Here is a 27,493-nt window from a genome sequence, read left to right on the forward strand (position 1 = left end):
AACTTAGGACACGGATCTTCCCCAGATTTAGGACAGGTGTACCAAGGACGTTTCTGAAGATCCCGATTTAAATTAAGTCATAGTTCCCAATAATGGTGGGGGCCCCTGGGTCTAATACATAAAACTTCGATAATCTCGATAGTATCATCAGATAGGTACACCCGGACATTGTGGGCGATCGGCTGTTTAGTAGGTAGTAAACCAATTTGTTCACTGACTCGGGTCAAGTAGATCTCCCTTCAATTATTCCGTCGCATCAACCAAGTAATTCATTGGTTCTTTACCTCGCGGCCTCGGTACTCTATACTAGTTAGCCTTCGAACATGAACTAACGACGGGTACCAAGAGAAATATGATGTCACGTTGATCTAGTGAATAGTTCGGGATCTTCATCATAGCTTTGAGACCAAAGGTGACAACAATGAAAGAATGACAACATGATAAATAGAACCGCCGAGAGTAGATAATTGCTTGTTCAAAGGGTTTGGATTTTTATATCGTATGATGGACAAGAGATACTGAGACATGATTCAGGCTACCCCGGCTGCCTCGGCTAACATTGATCGTTTATAGAGCCAGCAAAACGAGTGTAGTTAGGCCCAGGCTCAGTTACTTGTTTATAATATCTCTAATTAATTGTAGAAGAGACAGCATCGTGTCCATAGATGTAACGCTTATTGAATCAATGTTTTCCACGTGTAGTAAACTCTCTGTGCGGTAACGTTGCTGTCGTATTCCCTTACTTGCGCAGCCTCAATAGTAACGAAGGAGTGATCCAATCGTAGAGCGCAATAAGGTGTAAGCAACCCAGCTGGACGCACGAAAAGTACGAACCATTAATACGTGCAGTACAAGCGCAGAATTCCCATGTTCTAAGGATGGGGATTTGAGGGATCTAGGGACGGCGAATAAAGTTTTGAGTTACTCAAGGTTAAACGGTCCGCCTCTTTCCAGAGTGCCGGTACGATTACACGATTACCATGCTTAAGCGAGAATAAAAATAGGCACTACGGGAACACGAAAATTGGAAATCGCTCAGTGCCGAACAGCCACTTACCCATAGTTTTAGCTAAACCTTCCGATACGAACCAATCAAAACAGAAGAATCATTGAGTAGGACCCTAGGAGATCCACTTAAAAGCTCACTAGTAGTAAGGCGACCATCGGCATATGCGCGACCGTCTTTTCCTTTTCCAGCCTCTTCTAGCACTATGACTCGCTGTTACTTCCACAGCCCCCTCACCAGAATACGAGATCTTGGCGACCAAAAGCATACCAAGATCGCCCGCAGACGTCACACATAGTCCGTTTTCGTTTTCTAGAACCAAAAGCCATCACCAGATCTTAACCTACACGAGACAAGCCGGCCATAATTCAGAATACTCAATTGTATATACTATTTTATATAAATGCTTTTGGTTTCCCACATTGTATATGGATTTTAAGAACATCATCAACTAATACATATCAACACAACATTACATACAACTTTTAATCAACCAACCTTACGACTGCAACCTTATTACACTTTTACACTCATATCATCTAATCTAATACCCATAATAAACAAACGACAATGTTCAACTTCATCTCAACACTCGTCACTCTTCTACCTCTGGCAATTGCGGCGCCAGTAGGCCTTTCAACCCGAGACAGCAATCCCGGTTGCCAAGCAGCTTCTTTCGGCAACTTCGCATGGCAGGTTGAGAACTTCGATTACCACGCAAGCTACATCTTCACGACACCTGCGCACCAAAACTCGTGGGGATATGTCAACTTCAACTTAACCAACCCCGCTCTCGAGTACAAGGCCGTTTGCAGTGCCACAAGCAACCAGTTAAGCGACTTCTTCTACGGCACAATGGCTTACAACTGCACCGTTCCGGACGGCTCCACCACAAAGACCACATTCGACTTCAGCCGGCCGAGCGGAGCCTTGAATGTCAACCAAACGTGGACCTGCAGCGACGAAGACCCACAATACCCGTAAGTTGCAACACTTGCACTCGATCAATGAAGTATAACCTAACAATTTCGATAGCACTACGATTCATGCCTATGGCGCTGCCAACCTTACTCTGGCTTGCACCGACGAGACTCACATCAACCCCAACTGGACTCTGGGCCAGATCTACTCGGACCGGGAGGTCAAGTGCACGCCGGTGACCATCCCGTTGAAGCCTTACCAGATGACTGCCGTGGCTTAAAGTGTTTTTCGATTTTTTGATAGGTTTGGCTATGATGGTGTTGTAATGAAGGGGATTGGGTTGGGTAACTGGGATACGATCATGACATTATGATATAATGCTATCATAGACTTACACATATAATGGCGACATGCCACGGAGACGAACATAAGAACATAATTATTGTAATAAGAATATAATCACATATTTTTCACACGGTTGAGACTTCATGGACTATGTGAGACATACGAATCATTTCCTCTCGTACCTGCAGGTTGCTGCAAGCGTGGTGCCACAGTACCATAAAATCGTATAACGACGCCAGATGCCCTTTCTGATACCTCACGTATCATCGGTATGGAACATACATGAATGAGTTAAACCTCTGGGATAAGTCAAAAAGTCAAAGTAATAAATTCAAGGTTGTACTAATTGAATTTACCTATCTCAGCTTCCTTTTTAGGGTCCAAAACTTCCTTCCAAAAATACCTACTTTCAAGTCTCAAAGTTTGAGTCTGAGTTACGGAACGGACCGCAAGTATCAGACCCACTTTAAGTTGAGTTAAGCTTAATCCTCTGTGGATACACGAGTACGGAACAATTCCATAGGTATATTCTACAAAGTATTCATGCTCGGTTTTATCAGAAAAAGCGTCAGCATTGAAATTTAATTGCAACAAAACTATTGTTAGAAAAGTATGATGGAAAGGGCAAAATAGAAGAATTTTTAATTAAAGAGAGACAGTTTGCTCAATTGGCGTATGCCCCCTGTTCCCCAACCACCCCGAAGACCTAAAAACGTGCATATGCGGCGAATATATACCGGGATTCCGGGGAGAATGACGCTGCAAGTCAGCCAATATTACGGCTCTGAGGCTGAGAGCTGAGCGGTCGGTTCCCCAGCTATTACTACATAGGTATGTCCGGTGATGTCGTCAGCTGCCACCAAAAGAAAACTTCTCAAATCATGCGAGGAATTCACCTAATCTAGCTAGGAATCAATTATCACTCATTTCGTATCGTATCGACGAAGTCCTATGGCCTACAGCAAGCCATCAAAACAATCCTAAGAACCATGCGCGCTATGCTACGCTTCGTGTAACGTTTCTTCGATCCGGCCATCCCCGCCGCTGAAGTCTCAGATCAATTCAGGAACCCAACTGATTTATTTTTCATTCTCCTAATCGTCGGCGACGTTCTAGAACAATTGAACTGGTCGCGTGTCATACCAGTTACGTTCTTCTTTGGGCCACGCCAACCCATGTCTCTCGCTCAATTGACCTTGTCGCCTACTTACATCATAACCGCCGTCGTATCTGCGGTCAGCTAGAACATGCCGATACGGGCCGCCGGCTTTCCCGTGCCAAGTTTCCGACGACAGGGGAACGGATTCGTGCGCGACGAGCGTAGCTAGGTCATTGGACACATCGTTTGTGATTTTGAGAGTTAGATGGAGAGGCAGCTGCTAGCTCAGGACATTAACATTATGAGCTATGCTACTACTGCTTCGATTATTCGAAATCCAGCGCGCGCTCGTGCCAAAGAGGTCATCTGTCTAAGCTGGCAAGAACGGCAAGCAGCACATCCAAGCTCAGGGCAGGTGGGACCCGGGTCGGTCCCCGAAAACCGGTCGCTGCGTCGCCGTGGGCGCACAAGTATCTCCTGTTTCACCCATGTTATAGGTAACTGATTCATCATTCGGTAGGCGAAGAACGCCGGTTGTGTGACATAGGGAATGGTTCAAGTTAAAGCACGACACTGTGGAATTAGCACATAGGATGTATTCAACGAATGGAAACTCGACTGAGTAAGTATGGATTTTCATTTAAACTATGAGATATTAACAGGATTCAAATCACAGACGTTTTAAGCAGGTACTTATCTATACTTCGTGAGATTTTAGTAAGTGCGGATAAGATACCTTTCCTAAGTCTGTATCAACTCTCAATCTCGATCTCATTGACCAGGACGTTCGTTCTTCTCAAGCTGTTCGGGCATATCAATGAACGAAGCTTTCGGAGACTTCGGAGTAGGCTGATGAAATTCACCAGTTGACTGAACAGTTTCAGTTACGAAGTAGTACAGAGTACCATACGACTTGAGTTGAAGCTGAGCCAGGGGACTGAAGTTCTTGTAGTTCTGCAAAACCCACCTTAATGGCATATCCAGAATCCTCTGTGCGCTCAACTCGTACATGTCCTTGAGAGTTAACTTAGAGAGATAAGATTCCAGTCCAACGGAGTTCACATATCCCCCTTCGGGAGTACGGTTTCCCATGGCTTCGTTTGACATTTGATTGGTAGCCATATTTGCACTGTCAAATGTAGGTACCTAGTAGGTATTGAAATCTACGAAGTATTTTCTTTTGAGTTCCTTTGTGAAGTCGTGAAAGAAATAGTTTTGGTGTGGAGGTAGTTAAGTGGTTGGGGTCTGGAAAACAATAAGCTAAGAAAGAGACTTTTAACTACATATATATAGACAGGAATGGCAACATCAAACACCAAACTGTTCTTATTCAGGTGTCAAGATTATGAACAATATAGAAAAGCAATATTGCGCGTCACTATACGCCAATTTATGTATCAAGTTGATGATGCACAGTGAGCTTGTTTACCAACAAGGTAGGTATGCCAGTTTCCAGTTGTTAGGGGTAGCTCTGTATATGGGTAGGCCGTGGTGAACATGAAGAATAAGATTTACCATTGATATATTGACGTATTAAGCAGTTACCTGTCTACGGGACCCATCCGATTTCTTCTATGGGCCATTGAATCCATAATTGATATCCTTCATCCAGTACGTTGTATATCCTCCTAACTAAGTGAACCCCCCAACCTTCAATCCACCATATATAATCTAGACGTTTAAGAAGGACGCAAAAGAACGCCAAGACGCTCAAGGCCTCGTTATCGTGTTCCTTGGTCAGTTGCGTGAATCCGTCGCGAATACCAAAGAGCCACATAAACACCCCCCTAACTCGTTGTTCATCCATGATGTTGGCGCTGTTACAGAAGGCAAAGGCTCGTTTCAACTCATCTATCGCATGGGTTAGGTCTTCCAGCTTTTGTGCATCTTTGACGTAAAACCGGATTGATGCCTCTAGCTCCTTGAGACCTTCATGTTCAGGCGGTACCATGGACCTCCAGATCTGGTTCATCTGCCTTCCAGAGTCGAATATAAAGCCTAGAGACAAGAATGAGGTCATAGCTTCGCCGTTGAATTCCACCACACTGCGCATACCCCTGAAAAGATGCAGCCACTGGGGCATAGCTCCGTTAGAAGTTACGAGTAGGTCACTCGACTCCTTAGGGCTAGCAAAAGCAATGAAGGTTGTGAGCATGCTGAAGAAGAGGATTGGAACTGAATTATCGCCATGGAGGTCATCAAGTACAGGCAATGCTAGAGATGATGACGCATTTTGGTGTATCATTGCCCGTTCGATAAGCATATCTTTTCGCTGGGGCTTGAATCTGGCAAGATGCAAGGCAGAGAGTGAAAGAACACCTTTCAGGACGTATTGATAAGAGAACCCCATTCGTGGAACATTGACACGCCAAAAATTACGGACCATCGGTTCGGTCGAGAAGGTGAAGCATGTCGATGTGGTATAATGATGTAGGAGCTCAAGGTCAAGGACGCTAAACCAGTCGACCGGAGGTGAGTGGTTGACCGATGTGGCTGCCGGGGATGGGATCTGGTTCACATTAGGAGTGTGACCGCTACTGCTGCCTTTAACCCCATTTCCGGGGTCTACTCCAGCGGAAGCAGCAAAATCGCATTCAATCCCGCGTCTATCATCCAATCAGCATCCCGATGATATATCGGAGGCGGCCAAGAGGTCGATCTACGGCCTACCTTAAACAATTTCGACAAGAAGGCCGCGTCTCATCACACTGAAGACAATGGTTAGACGGAGGAAGTGTTAGAGTATTGATTTTTTTGAGATTAAACCCACCTTTACTTTTCTGGATTTGCAGACTCGGCAACCGGTCCGAGTTTTCGCATGAGGTCTTCGGGTGGGTTTCTGACTTGGAGATGCCATGGCTTGTATGGGCAACGTACAATTACCTAAGACGAAATAAATTGAGGTAAAAGGTGTTGTTGAAGTAGGATCTCGGAACAGCGTGGCGATTACGAGTCGCGTAGGTCTAAGCCTTATGCCAACCTACGAGATACGACGATCCCACTCGTACTTCATGACTCGTATTCGTACAATGTACGAAGTACGAGATAGTTCCAAACTCCAAACCCACCTACCCACTTAGCCATCTTAGCCACGTATTCATGCGGTCAATTATTCAACTTTTTTCAAGATCTAGAAACGAGTATCGCATGATTATTAAAACCCTATTAGCTGATCGTGCTTGGTGAACCGCGCGCGTCGAACACATTTTAAAACGCGTCAGGAAAAAAACCGAAGCTGCCAAAGCTGATTATCCTACCAAGATTGGCTGGATCATTCTAGACTGACTCGCAACCCCTATCTTTCACACTCAAGTTATTTTTCAAAGTTTAGGTAGATTGAGATATCCTCAATACCGTCAAGGAAAGCCCACCTCCGGTCAAAAGCTATCAACTTACGATGCCTTGACCACGAAAACAAAAATCACAGTCGGTCCGTTGCCATTGACGACGATAGTGAATTAGGCAACCATTAACTGTACCATGCAAGGTACAGACACCCAAAATTCTGTAGTCCTCAATGGTACCTATCCATATTGGTTGGAAGGTAACGATAGGCGCACGCTTAGATACAGCGCAGTCCGACCGTTCACCTAGTAGTTCGGGCGAGTCAGGGAGGGGAAAAAAAGGGGCTGTCTCCACCGCAAATCCGGGGTCGGTGATGCGGGTCATTGATGTATTCCGGGCTTCTACCGTCTTAATTTACCGACTTTGATAACTACCATAATCCATTATTTTGACTTACAATATCAATATTGTACCTAGGAAACAAGCCTTTTTCACACACTAGCTGTTGCCAAGGGTGCGTGGTCATTATGCGCCTCCTATTTGCTGAGCTACCGGCTCAGAAACGGGTTGATGTCACCCGCAGCCAGATCCATAGCATAAATTTATATGTTTGAAGGCTTCCAAGGATATCTGATGTAAATAATATCCTTATTAATCAATAGCTTTTATTTATACGAAGCCGATTCTTGCGAACCATTGATGGGTGAGTTTAGTCTAGATACTAATAAATGCACTAGTTAAATCATGCTAGAGAACTTTTGGGCGTCGTTGGTGAAGGATTCAATACAAGTCGATCACCATAACAGCTTTGTTGAGGTCTCGCTATCGTAGTGGAAGAAATTGAAATCAAGACTACATTTCACGGGTCTTACCGTCCTCCCCACCCCCATGTTAAGGCGGTGTTCCTGCGAACTAAAGTATGTGTGGATATATTCGGAATCGTACTTGTAGGTAATTTGATGGAGAATTTCACAGGTAATAAAATTAGCATCAGGCAACAGCATAGGTATTATATATTTCCTATCGCCGACAAACCATTCGAGCATATCTTAAACTGACCCTTTGGGCTGACATAATCAAAGATTACCTAATTACCCCTTAGCCCAACCATGTAATCTTTGGTGATAGCCAAAGCTTTCAGAGGAGGCATATATAATTATTTTTATGATCAGATATAGTAGTTAAGCTCATGGTCATGAAGTAGATTCTAAAAACAATACTTCCACACTCAATTGTAGGAAATGATTGTTGCAAAATTTGAGTTATGCTAAATCCAACCCTAACCCTAACCCCAACCCAACCCCGATATTCATTAGCATACAAATTTAGGCGAATCAACTAACTAGATGCCTTGATATATATGACAGTCTATTATTTCAAAAAGACGGGCTGCAAGAATACATATTCACTCGACACTTTACATTGCAATACATACCTTGACCCCTGAAAAGTACAGGGATTCTCAACTACCGATCCACGCTTTAGATTTTAAGGTAGTGGCTGGTACGAGTTATCCGAGATGTGCGAGATCCGAATCTTAATTTCTCTAATTTAGTGTTTTGGATAATAGATCGTCGTGTCTGTGCAAATTAGTGAATTCGGAACATTCCGTCATCGTAGTTTGTCGGGATCTGAACATTATGGCATCATACCTATTGGCCAGAAGCATAGAGCAGATGTTGACATCTACTAAAAAACTCGTGGATTTTGGATCCCTGAGTTGTCACAGCCTTATAACTGCAAGATATTCGTTTCCACTTACTCACCCTATGCTATTCGCAGGCAAGACCCTGACAACAGTTTCATACCTGTCAGTCAAGCATTCCCCGATATCTCTATAGTCCTACACTAGAAATGCATAGCCACAAGTAAAAAGACCTATCCTACCTTTAACGTAGATATGTGCCAAGCAGTGAATTGTACGAATCTCTGTCCGAGACTCCCGGCAACTTCTTCTTTTTGTGCAAGTTTCAGGCCTGGACCTACGACGACGAAGGCTGTGCGGGTAAGGCTGAGAGCATATTCCCCGTGTATTAGTAGTATAAGATACTCCTAGGACTACCACTTTACATCAATAATCACCACCTCAAATCGACTTATCTCAACAGTACTATTCGAATCTATCCTCTATCACGATACCTTCTCGCAACGCCAGTTCTAGAACTTTAAATTTATTGATAATGGGTCTGTCAAACTTTCTCTCGAAGATCTCTATCTATTTCGACAGCCGTTACAAACTTCCAGTTCATGTTGTTGAACTATGTCTGGTTACAATAGTCATCATTTTATCCGTCGTCCGAGCTGCTATGGGAATGCCTCAACGAGCACATATCATGGGGATTGCTATTGTAAGTTCTTGTGATCCAGGTCATATCCGCTTTACCTTGGGCTGACTTGAAAATCGTCGTGAAGGGGGTCAAATCGTCTATCTTCATTCTCTACCAACTCCTCACGGAACACACCCAAAAGTTTTCGAGGTGGGCCAGCAAAAAGACAAACCTCATTCTTAACTGTATCGACTGCCCATTCTGGGGTGCGATGATGTTCCTGTTATTCCAAGCCAACATTACAAGAGTGTGTACTGGAACTTCTTGCGTTATTAGCTGGGTCATGGCAGCATTGTCAATTGCTCTATTGTGAGTTGTTTTTATTTATACGGCTAAACAAAAATACTAATGGGAGGAACTCAGTCTGCTCTCTCACTGGGTTGCTTTCGAATCTTATTTCGAATACAAGAACCAAGGTAGGAAAACCGCATTGGACACAAGCGACAGCAGTGCCTATGAAGTGATGGAAACTGGTGGCAATGGCAACAGGCCTGTGGGCCCACGCGACCCTCCTCGGTACTAGGATACTGGCGATCTATGATACCTGAGTAGTTGAGCGGCAGGATAGAGGAGGGGTGGTGATGTTCTATCTAGTTTAGGGTTGTTTATATTTCTTAGACTATGGAGGTTTTAGGTATGGCACTTTATATATGGTTTTGTTCGTAACTGGGGTAACTACTAGGTATATAGGTATAGATTGGGTACTTTATCATCATATAATTTTAGCTCTTTTTTGGTGTCGAAAGAAGCTTCTTACGCTAGACTATGATCACTTGCTTAGGTACGTACTAGGTACCTAAAGTGTTAAGAATGTTAAGAATTAGGACCAAAGGCAAGGGGGGAGTAGTAGGCTTGGTAAACCTTGAAGCTATCGAAAAAAAAAAAGACTGGAGTAACCCTTGTAAATATCATAGCCAAATATGGTACCCAAGTGGGACAATAGTCGGGTGGGAGGTTAATATTAGTAAGAGCGGTGATGTAGAGAATAATACTGGGTACCTAGTAAGTGATTTAGTTGCTCGGATACATGGACTTGATTTGTTTCGTTAGAAACTTTAGAAATTATATTGTAAGTTGAAGAGGTAGGTACTTTATTCTAGTTAAGTGTAGTATGTAGATCTAAGATGGGCTGGGGTTAGGGTTATACCCTAACCCCAAGCAATTCAACCCCGCGGAGGGTTGAGGGTGAGAGGGGTGTTCCTTGTAACTAAGTAATAGGTACATAATCTAGGACGTCGTCTTTCAATCAGACTTCCGTTCCTTAATGAACACCTCTAGAGGCGGCTTCTCCCAAAGGCCAAAGATTCTCTGCTCATTCCAGTTGCTGCACTTCTCATCCAGAGCAAGGTCGAAGTTCCATAATACTCTAGCCATGATTAACCGCATCTCATGATACGCCAAATTTCTTCCGATACAGTCGCGAGGGCCAAAGCTAAACGGACGGTGGACATCGCGGCGGTCCATGTAGAATGGTGAAGTGGGGTCCGTGGTAGACTCGGGAAGCCATCGCTCGGGAATGAATTCCCGCGCCTTGTGAAAGTTGCGCTCGGAATGGTAAGCTGAGAGGTGATGAATACCAACAACCGTCTAAGAAAAGATGTTAGATAACATACAAATATAGGTACCTACATAGGTATGTAATGAAATAAATGATTGACTCACCTTCACCGGAATTTGATACCCCGCAATGCGCACGGGAAGATTGCCCGGCACCGAGCGGGCCAGGGGAATGGGAACAGGGGGGAAAAGTCGTAGAGCTTCGTCCAAGCAAGCCATCATATATGGCAATTTAGCGCTAACTTCCTTGAATGTGATAGCATCCTCCGTTTCGAATGCTGCGCGAACCTCTTCCGTAGCTCTCTTGAGCGCATGGGGGCTCTTCAGCATCCAGAATGTTGCGCCACTCAAGAGCGTTGCAGTGGTTTCCGATCCGGCGACCATTAGCAGATCGCTATTTGTGATGAGCTCAGCATCGGTCAATTCGTGAGCTTGCCCGCGAGAGCGCATGATGTAGTCCATAAAGTCGCCTCGATCAGCTTGTTTCCGGTGGTAGATGCGATCGTTGACCATCTTGGCGACATATGCGAGGTGGTTGGCTTGTGAGTTGCGAACCGAAGAACCAGCCGCAAGCTTGAAGAATAGGCCCAGCACAGGAGACACGGCCACCAAAACTAGGATAGGCAAGTACTTCATCAACTTCGAAATATTATCGATCCAAACGTTCGACTTGCCCTCTGCCAAGCCTTGCAAAGGAGTCCCGAATGCCAAGTCTGCGATCAAGTCGAAGGTTGTGAAATTGTACCACTGAACCATATTGGTTGGATTGCCCGTTTGGGCTACTTCGCGTAGTCGCCCAACTAGCATGTCGACATAGACTTTAATCAGCGGTTCTTGTTGTCCGAGAGCTTTATCGGAGAAAGCAGGCAACATTGCCCTTCGGTATCGGAAATGATCTTGTGCGTTAGACGATATGATTTTTTTAGGGTCCATGGTGATTCCCGGTGGGTAATGCTTGGGGAATTCGGCATGGCCATGGCCGTAGATATCTTTCCAGGCTTGGGCGTTGATGAAAGAAATCTGGTTAGGTGTGATTCGAACAGCATCGCCGTACTTTTCGTGAGCGTCGCGCACTTGAAAGTCAGCCGTTCCCCGCACCATACCAACTACTCGCGTGACTGGAAACGCAATCCATAGTGGTGGACCTGGAATATGTCGCAGTGGGTGAAAGTATAGATTATATATGGCAAGAAGACATGAATAGACAATACTGAGAATGATAGCGGCGCCGGTTAGACGTAGAATGTCATATGCGTTGAGTGAGGCCCCGATTTGTTGTAATAAGCCTGGCATCATGGAAGATTTAGTGTTGAAGATGTTCCTATTCGGATATCAACTACAAGGCAGAAACGCCAACATTCGGGCATTTATATACACGCTCCAGCTTCAAATCAAGCGAAGTGGCTATGCAGTTAGCCGCTAGATTCTAGGTATCCTTGGGGGCCACGAGTTATCAACTTCCTGGTATACCTCTTTCGGCTTGTGCCTTTGCCTTTCTCTAACCATAAAGCCATAAGAGTCTAGCCCCTGAGGCACAGCAGAAACCAAGTACGAATTTCATCGTAGTCGCGATTTTTACGTACCTACCTACTAGGTAGGCATTTCTATTTGGAGCATGAACCCACATCTAGAATGACTAATTAGGTCCCTGTTAGAAATGGTAAATGGACAATTGGTAGGTTGGTTAGGGGGGCTCTTGTTGGGTACCACCCACATGGATGTTAGGGGTTTTATAGAGTCCCGATTGGATAGAATAGGTGCTGTTAGTTAGATCGACGTGCTGTCCCACTAGCCAAGCTGCTTACCTACCTAGTAGGTACCCTGCCTGTTCTCGGACACTCGTACTTTTCGCATTCGCTTCTTGGCTTTCAACTAAAAAAAAACAATCCACATTTTTAAGGCTGATCGAGTGTGGGTATTGGAAGGTTGGACATGTCTTGTTATTTGCATGGCAAGATATAAATGATCTTTTAGGTCAGTTGATGCCTTATCGGTAGCTTCAATCAAGAAAATGACTCTTAAAATTTTGTGTTGGAACTTGATATCCTTGAACTATCAATGCTGACATCATACGCCATCTCCTTTTATTTAACACCTGCTGGTTAAGTCGGGAAAAGGCGAGGATTTGCAGAGGAATGGGAAATGGCACGAGCGATGTCAGATCAGTTACTCAATTGTGACGCGAAATGTGCCGCTTCTAGCGGAGATGGCGCTGTTTACCGGCATTCATGTTGCTAATTCCGTTGAAACCAAATCCTCTGCTTATTCTCATACAGATATTTCTTCCACCTTTCCCCACCGATCCACGTTCACAGAATCTCATCTTCATCCTTCTTAAAGGTTGGCAAAAGCTTAATGTGTCTTCAATTCTTTTGTCCGAAATCGAGTCCCCTTATGATCACATACCTACCTAGGTAGGTAGGTAGTTTCTATCGAAAACTATCCTATGTCCGCATACTACCTGGACCTACCCCCGGGGCGATATATTAAGGTATGAACAGAACAGCTGAAGGGTACATTTTTAGCGCATAACTCGCTTCCTAGGCTTCTCACGGGCTTCCCCCGCGCTATACATGGATTCCAGAGCGGCCTAAAATTACAGCTACAGTGCACTCGAAAAATGATGTTGTGTAAGAAATTCCCCTCCTAACGCATGCACGCATCAGGGTCCAGCCTAAGCCCTCATAAGGACATCAGAGACCCGCTTACAGTGTTCATCGCTTTCACCTTCGAAGTAGCCTCTATCTTCATACCGAAGACTTGCCTAGGTATGAAGCTTAGCTATCTGCCGGAAATGATTAGAAGACTGAAAAGCTGGATTTGTTTCAATGAACTAGAATTTGAACAAGTAGAAATAGGCAGTATAATACCGCTCTTAGTGTGAGTCACAATCCATCTTGATATCCGCTATCTATTAGGGGAGTTAGGGACGAAGCGCTCTCTAGGAGGGGATGTGTTTAATGAAATTTGGCGTTGACAGGCCGCCGTCGCTACAGAACGTGGGTTCCGCTGCCAAGCCCTATAGCTACAGTGGACCTCTACGGCTGTTAGCGACCCAAAAGAAGTTTGGAACTCCTTGAGCAACAACCTCTTCCCCCCCTTTAGTTCCGCCAGGCACATGAGTGTATGAAGTAGATTCTTATATAATTAATGTGATATTGCACGAAGAACTTGACATCCGAACTTGCTTGACGAGATATACCTGCCATAGAGCTTAGGGGAAAATACCTTGAAAATTATCTATGAAGAAGGTGCTTATGTAGTCCTTGACATTTAATTTTAAAGTTGGAAAGAATGTGTTGCGCCTACGGGGACAAGAAGGTAAAGGAAGAAGCGCAACTATACGCCTATAGGAGGTAGCTACCGCTAGAAGTGCGCTGAAATTATCTAATATAGCAACTGATGTGGCTTGGGGGTAGCGGTGTAACACGATACGATTGCTATTCCCCTATTAGCCTAATCGGTACGTCTTGCTGACTAAAATTCGTACGGGCTATTCAAGTAGGTAGTTCATGGGATAGATTTATGCATGATCTTGCCCCATTTATGGGATTACTGATCCCGTGGTTGGAAGTAACCTAGATTTTGTGGTGAATTCTCATGATTTATCTAGGACCTATATTATAGTAGAGGTTAGGAGGGTTGGAAGTTGGTTGATGACTTGGCACAATGGGATGAATTAGAGAAGGGGAGATAAGTACTTGCCACATGTCGTGGCTAATATAATACGAGAACAAAGCACAAATTCATATCCATAACCTTAAGTGAAATCAGTTTGATTTTGATGCAATGCTAGCTAAGTGTCCTATCCACCCCGTATGACTTATAACGCCACGAGTTCTATGCGAGAACTCATTTGATTTTCGAGGATATCTTGGGAGGGAATCAATCGGTGGTTTATAGCCAATAAGATCGTAGCTCGAATCGTGGTCGTAATTCGTCTTTAGCTCCCACTTATTAGGTAGTGAGCTGATAAGGCACGTGGCGTACTACCGACGAGGGGACGTATAAATAGCAAGGCAAACCTAGGTAGGTACTGGGTAGGCATGCATCATCCCGTCTCATCCCGGCTTCTCTCAGGCCATTATGTTCAAGTTTTGTGATTTAAGGTTCTCCCATGCGCGAATTGCGGCGACGGAGACATTCTTCGACTCGACCTAAATACGCATAAAGTGTTAGTATTTGCTTTTACCTCCTTTCTTTCCTGGCCAGGCTAAATAGGAGAAGTGGAGAAATAGGAAATGCGATAAGCAGAAGGAGCTATATGTTAGAAGGAAGGGAAAGATGTAACATACCCAAGAGCTAGGCCAACTGACACCGGATCGCGGATCGACGCCTTCCCAGTCAACAAGATAGATCAGTTCACCACTTCGGTTACGTGTCTCGGTGAGAATGGTTCGTATGCGATACCAGCCTTTGAAGGGCGTGGCGATTCCGTTGACATTAGGTCGGTCCTTATCGTTAACTCGCGCATACTGCGCACTCTCACTCTTTTTCTTGTGGTCCGAGTCCGAATCGCTATCGTCATTGGCCGCGTTGGCCTTGTGTTGGGTTCTGTGGAGTAGTCGTGCTGACTTTCTGCTGGCTTTGGATGGTGTCACGCTAGGCGACGGTGTTGAGGCAGCAGTGGTGAATACCGGGGCGGGAAAGGGTGTGGCAGGCGTTCGCGGTGTAGTTGCAACGGTAGAAGGAGTTGATGGAATTGAACTCGAACTCGAACTCGCTGTGGAGTAAGATGTTAGTGATGAGGTTGGGGAAGGGGTAGCCGAATGAATGATTTCAGAGGCGGTAGAAGTGTCGACACGCAGCGATTCCTTGAGTGCTTGGCGCATAGAGCGGCGTCGCGGTGTAATGCTAGCATCCGATGGCGAAGCGGGTGTCGATAGCTGCGACGGTGACGGGATGGGGCTGGGAAGGTGGGTAGTAGTAGCGACGGCTGTTGATTCACGAAGACTCTCCTGGATAGCTAAGCGCAGAGAGCTTCTCTGGGAATGAGAAAACTTGGGCAAAACTCGTTTAGCCTTGGCTACAGTGGCGAGCGCCGGCGGCTTCTGGTTGTCGGCACCCTTAGGGTGCTTAGAAATCTTAGTGGGCGCCATTGAAGCGGGGAGGTTAGCTGTGATGGTTTCCTGTGTTAAGGTTTATCGGTGAAGGATGCATGTGAAGGTTAGATGGGGGCGAGCGTTTGACGGGAAAGACGATTTACGACGGTGTCGACCTGCGTCAATACTAAGATATTGGCGAAAGTATCGCCAAAGGTTATCATGAGGAAAGAGTAGGTCCGGAGAGGAATCCCGAATATGAATTAACAGTAGTTGCGTTCTCGGAAATGGATTATCACTGAAGCAAGAACCCGCAGACCTTGGCAACTGCATTTTCGAGGTCGGCCAAAATATAGCTACGTACCTAAACCTTATTGTAAGAACCTTGAACGGACGATGGAAGTCGAAACCTAGAATACGTAAAGAAGGGATTAAGGGGATGTTAGCATGGATCAATCAAACAACATAGACGAATACCTCGCAACGAATTTGGTATAAAAAGCCGAGAAGGCCCTTGTTGATATCAGTCAATTGTCAAACTCTAGGTATCATATCCTTGAGCCGAGGAGAGAGTATTAGGTAGCCTAAAAGTAGACTATGTCTTCCAACGCATCACAGGTCTGGTCCCTATGACGGTGCATATTGGACAAAGACAACCGTCTCCTATGCATCTCTCTTCACCAGCACTCGTATCATCCTGTCCTTTCGGCTCCTCATACAGCTACACCGAAATTACTCCAGGGCTATCAGCCTGCCTTCCCGGGAATGGCTGTTCATTATTTAGTTCCAGGTTGTCCGTTATTTGTAAACGTCTTGTCTTAGAATGTCTCCTGGTCGTCCAGTGCCTCTCCCTCGGCAGGGATCTCGAAGCCTTCCTCGGTGGAGTACAGTATTACCTGGATCTGCTTGATGAGACCATCTTCCGCCTTCTCGATCTCGGGATCTTCCTCGACAGCCTGCTGGATCAAGAGTTCTATGTCTCGCAGCTTACTGAAGTAGAAGTCTCGTTCACGTTCGAGACCAACGACCGTCTCTTTAAGCGTCGCATTCTCCTGCTGCAGAGCGGCAGACGCGGCGCCACCACCGCCAACCTTGGCTGCGCGAATACCGGTCGTGGGCGTCGTGCCGCCTCGTCTAGCTGCGGCCGATCCGGCACCACTGGTGGCTCGTGCGGCAGGACCACCGCCACCGCCGGAGACAGGTGCGCCTTTTCGGCGAGCGACAGCGTCGTAGTCTCCACCAGGGTAGTACTGGTCCCAGAATCGCTTAGTCCACTGCAGGAACTCGAGATTGTCCTGCATCTTGCACTTGGAAAGCGCCTCGACGGGGATAGGCTTCTCGACACGGTGCTTGGTGAACGTGTCTATACGAGATACCACGGTTAGCACATACTGAAAGTAACAGATATAGAGTATAAATCGTGTCTCGCGTGAGACGTCGGCGACGCTGAAGGTAAGGATGGGGTGACGAACTCTGCAAGACCTTGAAGTTCTGAATGTACGCATACTCGCTGTTGACGTTAAACTTGACACGCGACATCGGTACATCGAGAAAGATGCTATCGAAGACCTGGCAGAGAGCGGCACTATAGAGATGAAACATAAGATTAGCTCAGATCTTGCACGCATAATATCTGACACATCGTGACAGGGTTATAGCTAGTTCTTTATCCCCTTCCGTGATAATTACTCGGCGGGGGAGGGGCGTGTATTAATCGCAAGGATGGTCTTACCCGGTACCGCATTGTTCGACTTTGGTCATGTTAAGCTGGAGCAGGCTGTTAAGCCATTGCACCAGCTCTTGTCTATGGATGGGTGACGAGACGTTAGTTACAAATCCCAGTCCGGGGGTAATTGGAGGGGTGAGGTCATGAGCACTCACCGAGATTCACCCATGTTTGCAGGTGCTTGGGTATAGTAATTAATAGAGTGAAATAATTAAGAGAAAAACGCGAAAACAGTTGCTCAAAGATGCGGCGAACGGTGCTCGACGATCTCGCGGTTGAAAGAGTGATGAGGATGTCGCGTTAGTTAAGAAAGGAAGGAAAAATAAAATGGATCGACGATCCAAAGGTTTGTTATGGTTAGGGGAAGAAAATAGAAATTGACGTCGCTGCCACGGCGATGTTCTTTCTGGTTCGCATCACCTAATCAGCACCTGGCCGTTCAATCAATCAGAAATCGCAAATCCCCGTCACCCAATCAACGAAGCTACCTAGAGTGGGTAATCCCGCCGAAGATTTACCAGGGATCTAATTACATCAGGTACCCTTGTACCTTGGACAGCTTGGAATGAACGAAGGATATCACGTGCTTTGATTTCACTGCTTACTAAGTGTCTAGTTTCAATTCAAAGCCCCGAGTTGTCTCCATTTCAACACAATCACTTTACAATTCACCATCTACCTACCTAGATTCACCACAATTACATCACACTTTCTACATCACCTGAATATCATGGTTTTGTGCATATATCAAACTTGAACATCAAATGAAAGTTTATTGCCTTAGAACACTTCTATATAGTATATACCCGAAACCATCTTACATCATAAAAAAAGCAAATGAAGGTTATATAACAACAAAGTACAGTGCCAACCCCGCAGAGAACCAGCCAAGCCAAACATAAGAGACGGAGACAATGTCATCGACTCAAGAACCCCATATCTTTCCAACTCTGGATAAACTGCTTGGTCACCTTCTCATTTACGGGACCAGCATTTGCCAAGGTCTTCGAGTGTTCTCGGACCTTGATGGTATCAAGTAAAAGACCGCCGCACGACATGCGAATGAAGTTATCATCAAGGAAATCAATCAACAAGAAAGCCGGGTTCTCGCCCTCGGGTCCCTCGACCTGTCTAGGGTGATCCCGAACACGTTGCACCCAATCTTCGAATGGAATAACGCCGTCTGGCGAAATGTCTAACGCGTCGGCTAATACCGGGATCATCTCTTTCCACGGCTGCCGAATCGGGTTGTCGACGTGGTAAATAGGATAATGTGTCTTATCTTCGGAGAGGAAGACGAGGTCGACAAGCGTGCCGGCAACCTCGTCAACCGGCGTCCAAGAGAGAAGCCCGTCAAAGTCGGGCAACGCCTTCAATGTTTGAGACGATTTAATTAAAAAGGAAAGGTGTTCCATAGGATTCCAGTACCCACTGGTGCTAGAACCTGCTATTTGTCCAGGACGGACGACCATGGCACGGAAACGGTCCGGGTGCTTGTGTAGCGTCTCGTCGAGCATAAGCTCGCAGATATATTTAGCATCGCCGTATCCGGTAGGCAGGACGGACTCGATCGTCATCCGTTCCTCTGGTACTATCGGCTCGCCTGACCAGATTGGCCGGTGACCCACCGTGGCGATAGATGAAATGAATTGGAAGGTAACCTTGGTGCCCGGGGCACGTCGGATGGAAATTTCGCGAGAAAGATTAAGGAGATTTTTCATTATTTGGAATTGTGATTCGAAATTGCGAAGCGGCCACTTCGCGTTCATAAGCCATGCGTTGTGGACAATGTGGGTTACGTTATTAACAAGGTTTTCGTAGTCCTCGACGGGTAGGCCGAGGTTGGCCTTCGACATATCGGTTTCGAAGACATCTAGTTTTTCGGTTGCTTCTGCGGACAAGAAAATGCCTTTCTTGGTAAGAGCTTGGTTCTGACGTTCCTTGGGGTCGGTTCGGCTACGTCTATTGAGGCATACGACACGGGTGACGTCCGGCAATTCTGCGAATTGGGCTATGAGGTGCGATCCCAGGCTACCGGTGGCACCAGTGACTAAGATTGTTTTCCCATACGGGTTTGCATTTGGAAGGCCGTATTGTGACGCGTTTTCGAGGCCAGCGGAGAAGCCTTCGGTCAGGTTTCGGACGTACTTATCGACGACTATTTGTCGTGCCTCGAGGTCAGCGGATAGACTCTTAACAGGTAGAGAGGAGGAGGGAATTTGGAGTCGTTCGTACCTCTCACCCGAGGCCATCGCGATGATCAGCTTCTCGCACTTGTTCTCCGGTCGGGCACCGTCTGTCCAATTGACGTGTCCGTAGCCGACTGCTTGTAGTTCCTTCTCCCATCTAAGCTCGTGTGTGACGGCGTGAGTACGTCCATCGTCAAAGAACCACCAACCCTCGAACAATCCGAAAATCATGTCGACCCAGTACAGTGTACCAGTCATTTCAAGCATCATGAGGAATCCATCAGGGCGTAGGGCCTTGCGAATGTTCGAGCCAGATACCCGCAGAGAGTGCGTGGCGTGGACGGCATTGCTAGCAACAACGATATGTTGAGTTCCAATTAACTCATCAGCCGGTGCCTTCTCGATATCGTGGGTCCTGAACTTCATGAATGGGTACGTCTTGAACTTCTTGCGCGCAAGGGCCACGAATGATGGTGCAAGATCGGTAAAGGTGTACTCAACCGGCACGTTCAGAGAGGCAAGTAGGGGAACGAGCCACCTAGTTGTGCCTCCAGTTCCAGCACCCATCTCGAGGATCTTTAGTGGGCCCTCACTCATATCAAGTTTAGAGACGAGTCTTGCGAGGAAGTCCTCCATTTGCTTGTAGAAGAGTCGGTTAATGGGCCACTCGGCGTATAAACCAGAGACGAGCTCACGTCCCTCGGGAGTCCCGAAGATTAATTTGATTCCGTCTGTTGTTCCCTTCAAGACCTCAGCGAGGTTAGATCCGGTGTAGAAGGTAAGTTTGTCGGCTGTGGTCTGGTCTGGGAACCGTGCTAGTAAGTCCTGAAGAATCTCCTTGCTTGATCTTGTCGGGGCTGCTACGGCTGTACGGGTGATAGTATCACCGTTGACGTTGATGATATGAGATTCTTTCTCGAGCATCTGGTATAGGTAATCTACCAAGCGGCTGTGTTCTTTGGGGTGAGAAATCCGGGAGAATTTGTCACCAGGTCTTGCGTCACGGAATCGGTGTCCAAGCTCCTCGAAAGCTTCGAGGGTGAGGGCAACACACATATCCGTCTGCAATGGCATGACAGTTTCGAAGTAGTTCTCCTGGCCATATTCGAGAATCTTGTCATCTGTAAGAGCCTTTGTCTCGTTGAAAGCCTCCATGACAGTAGCAAAAGGAAGCTTCAGCTCTTCGTCGCAGTCGCTAAGTGCGTCATACGGGTCCTTTTCGTAGTCGACCAGAGGAGTGGTTAGACCACTTGGGTGACCTGAAGAAGATTCACTGGGGCTATACGATCTGGAATCGCTGTCGCTCGAAATATCAACCTCGCTCTCTTCGCTGACCTCATCAGCACTAGTGGCATCTCCGCCTACAGCTCTCTGCACGCATGCCATCAGGGTGGGCATGTCAATGACCTCCATGAGTTCACTCTCGGGCAGTGTGATCTTGAACGCCGCCTCAATTTCGTGAGCCATCTCCATGCCCATTAAGGAGTCGATACCGAGATCAGCTAACATGCTGTCGTCCTTAATCTCGTCCAATTCAAGGCCCGAAAGTTCAACTAGGATCTCCTTGACCTTGGGAGCTACGGTCGACTTAGGCTTGGCCGCCTTAGGTTGCTTGGGTGCCTTAGGTGCTTTTGGTGCTTTTTGTTCTTTAACATGGGCCGGTTGCGGTGGCACAATCTGAGTGGGAGCTGCCTCGAATAAGGTGACCTTCGCGGGTTCAGACGGTGAAGCAATAGTGGCACCTCCGACAGTGAGACGCGTGAGCAACTTGCTCATAGACGCCTTGGGGATCTTGACGTAGCTAATTCCAAGGATGGCTTCTAGCAAGGCGCCAGTCTCAGGGTGGAAGACGAAGACGTCGGTGAGGTATTGCTTGTCTGATGGGTGATGTGTCGCAAGCACGTGGAAGCTGTCTGGTCGAGCATCGCTAGGGCGGAGCTTAGGAGAACGGATCCACTGCTCAATACCGTTGGCGATGTACATGTCAGAGGGGGATCGGTCTGTCATGCAGTTGACATAAATGCCACCGACTTGGCAGAAGCTGTCAGCCAAGTGTGCATCGAGCCAAGTGTCGGGGTTGTATTTCTTTACAACGTGACCAGCAGACTGGTTTCCACAGCCAACAAGCTTCTTGAGACCACGGTAATCCTCACCATAGTCTACAACCTCGGAGAAGATCTTATAAATGTTCCTGTTAGAGAGGATTTCGTCAACATCACCGCTCTGCAGAAGTTCGACGCAGCGAGAGTGGCCAACGAGTCGCTCAAGACGGGCGAATTCGAGCTTCATTGTCAAATCTTCGGTCGAACAGAAAACAACCTTGCCCGTGGTGTGGAGGGTCTTAGCAGTCCCCTGAGGCATGTCGGTGCTGAACACCTGGAAGTTCCAAGAGGGAGTCTTTCCAGTGGAATCTTCCGTTACCTCGATCCAGACACCTCGCGACGGATTGACACAAATTGGCGACTGATTCTCTACGACGTGTACCTGTGGCTCAAGCTTGGCAGCCGCGAGGTCTGGTCGGATACCACGAATAGCCTCAATAACAAGGTCGAGCTGTACCGTTGCCGGGCAAATAGATGCGGTTTGCGCGATGACGTGGCCCACAATAAGTTTCTCGTACTTAGGAATCATAGTGTTGATTCTGAACTTAGCGACATGCTTCTTACTGTCTTGGTAGCCAACGAAAGTCAGGAGGCCCTCCGGTATCCTCTCTGCTTCCGGTTCAGTCTTTTGTGCCGGAGGAAGCGCTGCAACCTTAGGAGGCACCTTGAAGTCAATCCAGTGGCTAGCAAGTTCGAATTGGTAAGGAGGCAGGAGGAGGGGAGAATGCTCCTTGGTCTGGGAAGCTTGGTGGGCCCAGTGCTGCACGGCGGTACCAGCCTTCCACAAGTTGATTGTAGCATCAACGAGGTTATCCCATGCCTTGTCGGTATTGGTGATGTTAATGGCCTGGAAGTGAGAGCCACTGGGGCTTCCTAGGGCACGACCGGCCATAACGGTGATAGTGGAATTGGAGCCAGCTTCTAGGAAGACAGCCGATGGGTACTGCTTAGCTAATCGCTGCACGGCATGGTTGAAGTAAACTGGAGAGCGCATGTGTTCGGCAATGAACTTGGCGGTATGTCTCTCTTGTGTGGGGAACTCCGATGCCCTCTCAATGGGAATAGTAGGCTTGCGGAATGTGAGCATTTTTCCGACTAGCTCCAATGCCTCAACAAGAGGATCAACAAGGGCGCAGTGGAATGAGTTGGTCACATTCAGTCTCTTAGACCTGAGGGTTGATGGGATGGTGGCGGCGACCGCATCAATTGCGGCGGTGGAGCCAGCCAGGGTGAAGCTGCGCGGTCCGTTGTAGCATGCGATGCTAGCGGGCTTCTCATTTGGAACCTTTCGGTTCGACTCAGCGAGTAGTTTCTCAACCTCAGCCAAGTCAGCCTCCACGGCCATCATAGAGCCCTTCTCACTGCCCCAGGCGTCACGGACAAGAGTCGCACGGTTGATTACCAACTTCACGGCGTCTTCCAATGAAAGAACTTGCGAAACAGCAAGTGCGGTTAATTCACCAAAGCTGTGACCAACAACCGCTGCAGGCTTGATTCCAGAGTCAATCCAGCTACGCGCTGTAGCATATTGGATAGCAAATAGCATGGTCTGCAAATGAACGGTATCTTTAGCTGGCGTGCTCTCGAAAATACCAGGGAAGATACTTTCAGCACCAAACGAACGAAGAGCGGCATCGACGTTGTTTAAGTGCTTTCGCAGAACAGCTACCCTCTGATATAGACCTTGATCTAGGCCTACGAAGGTAGACACTTGGCCACCGAAGCATAGCACAACGGGCTTAGATTCAGGACGAGCAATGGGCGCTACGCTAGCATCACCCTTCTCGAGAGAAGCTAGTTTCTGGTCAAGCTCCTCTACTGAGCGTGCGCTGAATAAGACCGCCTTTTCAAGCGATCGGTTGCTCTGGCGGGCTAGATTGAAGGAGACATTAGGCAAAGAGAGGTCAGTAGCCGAATAGCTCTTGTTGTTAAGGAACTTGCGGAAGACCTTCGCATATCGGCGAAGACTCTGGTCATCGAGACCTGCAAGCCAGAAGGGGTACTTTCCACCAGCAGGGACCTCGGAGGCTTCCTTGATCGCCTTAGCAAATGGCGCCTGCGTAATGATCATTGAAGCATTGGAACCTGAAGCGCCGTAGTTGTTGATTAGTGCAGCCCGGAAATCATCATCCCATGTATGCAAGCTGGTTGGGATAGTCATCTTATCGGCAGGAGTCGCCCCAATTGCAGGGTTGATTTGGGTGTGGCTGGGCTGAGGTGGGACCATTCCCTTCTGAATCATGAGCATGACTTTAACCATCGAGACAATACCCGATGTTGCCTCAGTGTGGCCGACGAGACCCTTGACAGATCCAAGGAGGAGGTTCTTCTCCCGCCCAGAGGCTTGTCCACCAAGTACTTGTCGGAGACCATTGTACTCAGCCGGGTCTCCGACCCCAGTGCCGGTGCCGTGAGCCTCAACAACTGAAATCTGAGAAGGCTTAAGACGGGCTTGCTTGGTAACACCACGGAAAAGGTCGGAAAGAGAAGGTGCATTAGGGACGAAGATAGGAGTGCAGTTCTCATTCTGTTGCACACCTGTTGCAGCGACAACACCGAGGATCTGGTCACCGTCTGCCACGGCAACGGACAGCTTCTTCAAAAACACTGCCGCAACACCTTCACCCCTACAGTAGCCATCGGCCTTGGCATCAAATGGCTTGCATTGCCCAGTGGTGCTCAAGAAAGAGGCACCCGCCAAATTCTGGAACCACAGAGGGTTTGTCACAACGTTGGTGCCACCAGCAAGAGCACCTGTGCATTCGCCGGTGATGATTGCTCGGCAAGCTTGGTGGATGGCGACAGCAGAGGAGGAACAGGCAGTGTCGATTGTCAAACCAGGACCGGTCCAGCCGAAGTAGTGACTAACCTTGCCAGAGATAAAGCTCTGCAAGTTACCAGTGGCGCTAAAAGCATTGGCAGCATGGCAAGCAATATTGCAGTCATAATCACGAGAGCAGACACCAACGAAGCAGCCAATGCGGTTGTCAGGCTCGCTAGCTTGGAAGTAGCCTGATTGCTCTACAGCTTGGTAAGCACATTGGAGGAAATTGCGCTGCTGAGGGTCCATCGTGGAGCTCTCGCGGGGGCTCTTCTTGAAGAACTTGTGGTCAAACTTGTCATAGTTCTCGATGAAATTTCCGAACCACTTTCGCTTAGGCTCAACATCGCGGAAGGCAGTCTCGAAAGTGAATCGCTCCTTGGGCACTTCCTTGTGCTGAGACTTCGCAGCGACAAGGAGATCCCAGAAGTCATCCAAGGTCTCGGCGCCAGCCACCTTGATGGACATGCCGACGACAGCGACATCATTGTCAGAGAAAGTGCGTAGGTCCTTCTGAGAGAAAGACTCGAAACGGGAAGATGTGTTATCTAGGTCGGCGACGTGGATAACCTGCGGGTTGAGGCCGCGTAGAAGGGATGGCGGGACGGCACGCTCGGGACCGAATGATAAGATACACGAATCTTTGCTCTTGAGGGTTGTATCACGTACGACGGAGACAGTTTGGAACCACTGTGGCGGTTCCGCAAGGATGGACTGCAGCGCGTGCTGGTGCAGCGGCCCGTGCGTAATGAGATCACCACCCCGGTTCGAACGGGTAGGCACTGCCAATCCCGATGAGGCGTTCGGGAATTGGAATTCGGCGTGTGCATTAACAAACTCAAGGAGAAGTGCGAGCTTCTCGAGGTTGATGCTAGCATGGAAGCGACCATAGAGGCCGACCTCTGAGGCGATGAGACCAGCACCTCTAAGCTGTAACAGTAGCTTAGAGATAGTTGAAGCCTTAGTTGTGATTGTGGCACGGTTGTCGTCATAGTTGACGGAAACATATGTCTGTACCATCAAGTTAGAACTTGCTATTTCAGTAATGTAGGACGGGTGTTTCTTACATCAGGGAAGCTCTTCACAATACTCTTTAGTTCCTCTCCACTTCCAGCAGAGTTCCATGCAGCACTCAGAGACTTGGACGGCTCGGTAGCTTCGTCTTGGGCATCGACGACGGTACCGATTAGCAAAGCTAATCGCACAGCGACCGCAGCGTACTTCTTGAACTGCTCACTATTTCCAGAGCTAGAAACAGCAAATGCACTCAGGAGTCCGGTACAAAGACCAAGAGTCTCTCTGTCTATCTTAGACGTGGTGAACGGGTCAATATGTTCTCCCTCGGTGCTATTACGCAAGAAGGTGGCATATTGACTAAGGTGAGAGACAATCACTAGTGGGATGAGAAGCTTGTTCGGGAGGGGAAACGAGGTCTCGAGTGGTCGTCCCGTTCGGAAGGCATCGCTCAAGTCCTCCAATTGCTTAAGACCTGATGCTGTCTTCAGGCTCGGAATAGCAGTCGTAAGGGATTTCCAGATCTGTGGGAATTCGGCAACAGTGTCGATGACCCAGTGGGAGTCCTCATTCTCAACGACGTTCTTTCGAACTTGGGCGAAGGCAGCCTCGTCGAAAGATAAGGCAAGGGGGCCGAAGAGCAGGACGGTAGGCCCAGACAAAGGGCCACTTGGACGTCCTCCCATATCGACCATCGTGAATATATTTGGGTGCTGTTAAAAAGGAAGTTGAGTTAAGGCTATCGAATCGAGTGTTGAAATTCGCGTTTGTGTGGGTGGTTTATGAGACAGCCTTGTCCATAGCACGTCAGATGATACGATACTATGGCCTAAGAGTTGAAGATGTTGAGAGGAAGGTTATCGTAATAAGCGAGAGAATGACGCCCGACGTCAATAATAGTCGCGATCGTGAGACCACGGGAAGTTCCAAATCTATAGGGGGTAAGTGAGAAGGAGAAGAAGCTGCTCAACCATTGATGTTTTCAAGAAGATTCGAAGCCACACTCGAGCAATACATATACTAAGATGATTATCACATCTGGTCGATACGGCAAAATGGAACACGAAGATTCCCCTTGCGAGTAATCAACTTACCTTCGGCTCTGGAGAAAGGCAAGACGTTGCATCTATCTGCTAGGCTTATCGCTAGCACTGTGTTTCACAAGAAGGCTGTACATGCCAACGGGTTGTCGGTATAAGCAACTATCTAGCCGAAGGGGACCCTTGAAGATCACGCCAAAGGCTAAAGTGGATGGAGGCAAACCGCGAGCCAACCAAGCTCAGTCTCTTGCTCTACCCGCTCATCCATCCGTCCAGAACCTCACGAACGACGCAAGATAAGAGAAAACACGTGCGAAAGTTGTACCGAATGAATCCCATCAGGGCAATGGACTTCACAACAATGGGGCCAAAGCGTGCTTCTGACGCTACTGCACTTAGCTCAGATTCTAGAATCCAATGAGGTGCTCGATAAAAACTCCGATCAGATGTAAGCAAGAAATCTCGAAGTTGGATGTTCATGACAGACGATCCTCCGAAGAAGCCACTTGCTCGAAAGAGAAGGATCGCGGGCCTATTTTTGCGCGCTGTGATACCTAGGTGGCGTTTCAGATTCTAAGGAAGACTCTATGGTCCTTTTTCGAATATCCAAGGTCTGTTATCTGCTTTGCCATGGCTCCTTTGCTGTTGTATCAAGTTTCCCCAGAAAACTGCCCTAATCGGGTCTCAGGAGATGAGAAGTTAATTTAGTGTACGGCGTTGCCGCAGCTGGTTAGCCTACCGGTCCAACTCATAATACGATGATATAATCCATATATGCCGTTACATGGCGCTGGCATACGCGGACAGTGGTGCTCGATGGTTGATTATAGGGTGGGATTAACCTATGCGGATTTAGGAAATCCAGCGGAAATTTCAGCCGCAAGCCTGGTAACTACGCCCTGTTCCACAAAGAGTTATGATTGACCGACTCGGCCGTGATGCCGTGGCTGACGCATACCTCGGTGACGGTAAAAATCGCCGGGGGACGAGTAACTCCGACTCGAATTTCAAGTGTAAGC

At 47.5% G+C, this 27,493-nt stretch overlaps 7 protein-coding genes across 7 annotated transcripts; 2 read left to right on the forward strand and 5 right to left on the reverse strand.

Moving 5' to 3' along the window:
• Positions 1-1,434: 1,434 nt before the first annotated feature.
• GGS22DRAFT_157609 (uncharacterized protein) lies at positions 1,435-2,400 on the forward strand. Its single transcript, XM_047960525.1, has 2 exons — positions 1,435-1,986; positions 2,042-2,400. Exons 1-2 carry the CDS (start codon positions 1,577-1,579, stop codon positions 2,205-2,207), a joined length of 576 nt encoding a protein of 191 aa, XP_047821448.1. The 5' UTR covers positions 1,435-1,576; the 3' UTR covers positions 2,208-2,400.
• Positions 2,401-4,915: 2,515 nt separating this feature from the next.
• Positions 4,916-6,228, reverse strand: GGS22DRAFT_198814 (uncharacterized protein; the record flags this gene model as incomplete). The annotated part of the gene is made up of 3 exons (XM_047966187.1): positions 4,916-5,977; positions 6,042-6,079; positions 6,142-6,228. 3 exons carry the CDS (start codon positions 6,226-6,228, stop codon positions 4,921-4,923), a joined length of 1,182 nt encoding a protein of 393 aa, XP_047821449.1. The 3' UTR covers positions 4,916-4,920.
• Positions 6,229-8,836: 2,608 nt separating this feature from the next.
• Positions 8,837-9,506, forward strand: GGS22DRAFT_186450 (uncharacterized protein; the record flags this gene model as incomplete). Its single annotated transcript, XM_047964460.1, has 3 exons — positions 8,837-9,004; positions 9,069-9,292; positions 9,347-9,506. The coding sequence occupies 3 exons, from the start codon at positions 8,837-8,839 to the stop codon at positions 9,504-9,506; spliced, it is 552 nt and encodes a 183-aa protein (XP_047821450.1).
• A 545-nt stretch (positions 9,507-10,051) lies between these two features.
• GGS22DRAFT_157613 (cytochrome P450) lies at positions 10,052-11,852 on the reverse strand (the record flags this gene model as incomplete). Its single annotated transcript, XM_047960526.1, has 2 exons — positions 10,646-11,852; positions 10,052-10,570 (listed from the first exon to the last, which is right to left on the reverse strand). Coding segments are annotated over exons 1-2 (1,532 nt in total), but the record flags the coding sequence as incomplete, so codon positions are not given.
• Positions 11,853-14,540: 2,688 nt separating this feature from the next.
• GGS22DRAFT_157617 (uncharacterized protein) lies at positions 14,541-16,075 on the reverse strand. Its single transcript, XM_047960527.1, has 2 exons — positions 14,836-16,075; positions 14,541-14,697 (listed from the first exon to the last, which is right to left on the reverse strand). The coding sequence occupies exons 1-2, from the start codon at positions 15,637-15,639 to the stop codon at positions 14,617-14,619; spliced, it is 885 nt and encodes a 294-aa protein (XP_047821452.1). The 5' UTR covers positions 15,640-16,075; the 3' UTR covers positions 14,541-14,616.
• On the reverse strand, positions 15,792-17,689 carry GGS22DRAFT_111934 (calponin homology domain-containing protein). The gene is made up of 4 exons (XM_047957975.1): positions 17,464-17,689; positions 17,315-17,386; positions 17,055-17,167; positions 15,792-16,945 (listed from the first exon to the last, which is right to left on the reverse strand). Exons 1-4 carry the CDS (start codon positions 17,475-17,477, stop codon positions 16,401-16,403), a joined length of 744 nt encoding a protein of 247 aa, XP_047821453.1. The 5' UTR covers positions 17,478-17,689; the 3' UTR covers positions 15,792-16,400.
• Positions 17,690-18,145: 456 nt separating this feature from the next.
• Positions 18,146-26,346, reverse strand: GGS22DRAFT_111977 (uncharacterized protein). The gene is made up of 2 exons (XM_047957976.1): positions 25,488-26,346; positions 18,146-25,431 (listed from the first exon to the last, which is right to left on the reverse strand). Exons 1-2 carry the CDS (start codon positions 26,127-26,129, stop codon positions 18,226-18,228), a joined length of 7,848 nt encoding a protein of 2,615 aa, XP_047821454.1. The 5' UTR covers positions 26,130-26,346; the 3' UTR covers positions 18,146-18,225.
• Positions 26,347-27,493: the final 1,147 nt, after the last annotated feature.

Source organism: Annulohypoxylon maeteangense, assembly GCF_022496945.1.
Source record: "Annulohypoxylon maeteangense strain CBS 123835 unplaced genomic scaffold GGS22scaffold_4, whole genome shotgun sequence".
NCBI lineage: Eukaryota > Fungi > Ascomycota > Sordariomycetes > Xylariales > Hypoxylaceae > Annulohypoxylon > Annulohypoxylon maeteangense.